Here is a 2,317-nt window from a genome sequence, read left to right as displayed (position 1 = left end):
GCGGCAGCAGCAAGAAATCCAAAGAGCAAAAGGCGCTGCGGCTCAACATCAACGCCCGGGAGCGCCGGCGGATGCATGACCTGAACGACGCGCTGGACGAGCTGCGCGCCGTGATACCCTACGCGCACAGCCCCTCGGTGCGGAAGCTTTCCAAGATTGCCACGCTGCTGCTTGCCAAGAACTACATCCTCATGCAGGCTCAAGCCCTGGAGGAAATGCGGCGCCTTGTCGCCTACCTCAACCAGGGCCAGGCTATCTCGGCCGCCTCTCTTCCCAGCTCGGCGGCGGCGGCGGCGGCGGCCGCTGCCCTGCACCCGGCGCTCGGCGCCTACGAGCAGGCGGCCGGCTACCCGTTCAGCGCCGGGCTGCCCCCGGCCGCCTCCTGCCCGGAGAAGTGCGCCCTGTTTAACAGCGTCTCCTCCAGCCTCTGCAAACAGTGCACGGAGAAGCCTTAAACACAATCCCGAAAAACACAAGACCGACCCAAAAGCTAGAGGAAAGCGAAAAGGTGCCCCCCACCCCCTTATTTTGGTCCTCCTAGTTGTGAGCCACTTGCAGAGGAAACAAAGCAGAGGCGAGAAGTATCAGAGACAAACGGGACTTTCAACCTTGTCATCCCCAGAATCTCAGTCTTTGGGGCGGGGAGGGAGGGGTGAGGGAGGTGGAGTTGGGATGGAGTGTGGATTTTTTTTCTCAGAAAAGTGGCAACTTCGGTGGCAACCTAGATCAGAGGAAGCGAAATCTTCCTTCCTGGTGAAAAATAAATTGAGAAGTTAGTAGCTTGGTTATGAAGGCGTGGAGAGTATTGAATAGCAAAATACTAACCCTACTAATACTTAGGAATTTGGCTTGTGCTGAGGGGGAGAGAAGCCCGGGCTTGGGTGGCAAGTTGGCCAGAATATTCATTCAGACAAATCAGAAAGGGCACTTGAAAATACATTCTGATTCTGAGCCAGGAGAAAAACTTGAAATGTAGACTTATTTAAGTGAAAAAAAAAAAAAGAGAGAGAGACGTTGCTATGAAAGACTTGATTTTTTATTGTCTCTGAACTTTAATCCTGTGAAAATGCTCAAAGTTTTTGCAAGAGTGATATAACAACTGACTGTGGCTGAAAGAGTTGCATTTAAAAATATTTATGTGCACCTTGTTCCCTTCCACTTTGCAATGATGTATAACGATTCATGGTATTTATTTGTTATCTTCAATGACCCTTCCACATCAACAGTATTTATCATGTGTTAAGGTCACGGGTCTTAGGTGCAAATTTTTTTTAATGCCTCTAAAATTCTGTGTTATAGATTAACATATACTGTGTACCAAGTGTTTAAAAGGTTTATTTGCCAACAAGTATGAAGAGAAATATTGATGTATCTGAGCTGTTTAGGTTTATGAAAGATCACTGGATATTTTCAGTTGCATCATCCCTGTATTTAAATTGAGCTTTAATAAATTGCTTCAGTCCAAAAATTACAGGAAAGGTGTATTCTTAATTGATGAATGAATTGATCTCTTTTTTGAAAGGGGACTCCTTTGCATTCTAAAAGAGAGATATCACAGCAATAGATCCTCTAAGTAACAACATGTTAAGCAAATATTTTTCCAGGCTGTGCTGTGCATTTTAAAAAGGTCTAATTTAACTGCTTTTAATATATATATATATATAAATATAAGTTATTTTAACTGTGAAGAGTTATTTAAGTTAAAAGGCTGCTTTGATTTGCCTATGGTGTAAAATTCTTTGTTATTTTTCTAAAAAAAATAAAATTAAAAAGAAAATAAAACTGAGGAACAGCAAGAAGCTATTTACCCAAAGTGAGCTTTCAGTTTTAGTTTGCATGGCTGTTTGCCTGCCTTTCTGTCCTATGAAAATCAAGAAAACCTTTTTAAAAATGGGAGTCCTGCTGTTTTCCACTCCTTGCAGATAATACAAATTCAGTTTGTCAGGTTGGATGGCAAGTTGTGAGCTGTGATGGATCCCTTGGCGGGTTTTGGACGTGTAAAGAATGATATATATATTTAATAGGTCAATCAGACTATGACAGCTATGTATGACCATTTGTATGTGTATATGTCAGAAAGAATCTTTATTAAAATATTTTGATCAAACATTTTATTATGCTGTGCTTTGTGGAAGGAGCAATCACCTCTCTCCAGTGTTACTCTTTGCTTGAAAAGTAAAAAAGAAAGGAGTTTGAACGAAAGTGGAACTAATGTTTTGGCAGGGATGCACAATTAGGAGTAGCTCTGGTATTAGTAACATTCACTTGTTAAAAGGACATTGGCTGGACCTGGTCGTTGGAGGAGAGATGAATGGGT

The 2,317-nt window shown here is 42.7% G+C and overlaps 1 protein-coding gene across 1 annotated transcript in view; it reads left to right on the top strand.

Annotated features, from left to right (window-relative positions):
• Positions 1-455, top strand: part of BHLHE22 (basic helix-loop-helix family member e22) — a 1,007-nt gene extending 552 nt beyond the window's left edge. The window contains 1 exon segment of the mRNA XM_023727730.1: positions 1-455. This exon segment is cut by the window's left edge and continues 102 nt beyond it. Coding sequence (XP_023583498.1) covers positions 1-455 — 455 coding nt within the window.
• The last annotated feature ends 1,862 nt before the right edge of the window (positions 456-2,317 follow it).

This window comes from Trichechus manatus, unplaced genomic scaffold (assembly GCF_000243295.1).
Source record: "Trichechus manatus latirostris isolate Lorelei unplaced genomic scaffold, TriManLat1.0 scaffold00018, whole genome shotgun sequence".
Taxonomy (NCBI): Eukaryota; Metazoa; Chordata; class Mammalia; order Sirenia; family Trichechidae; genus Trichechus; species Trichechus manatus.
The sequence above is the reverse complement of the archived record's forward strand: the minus strand, read 5'-3'. Positions and strand labels throughout refer to the sequence as shown.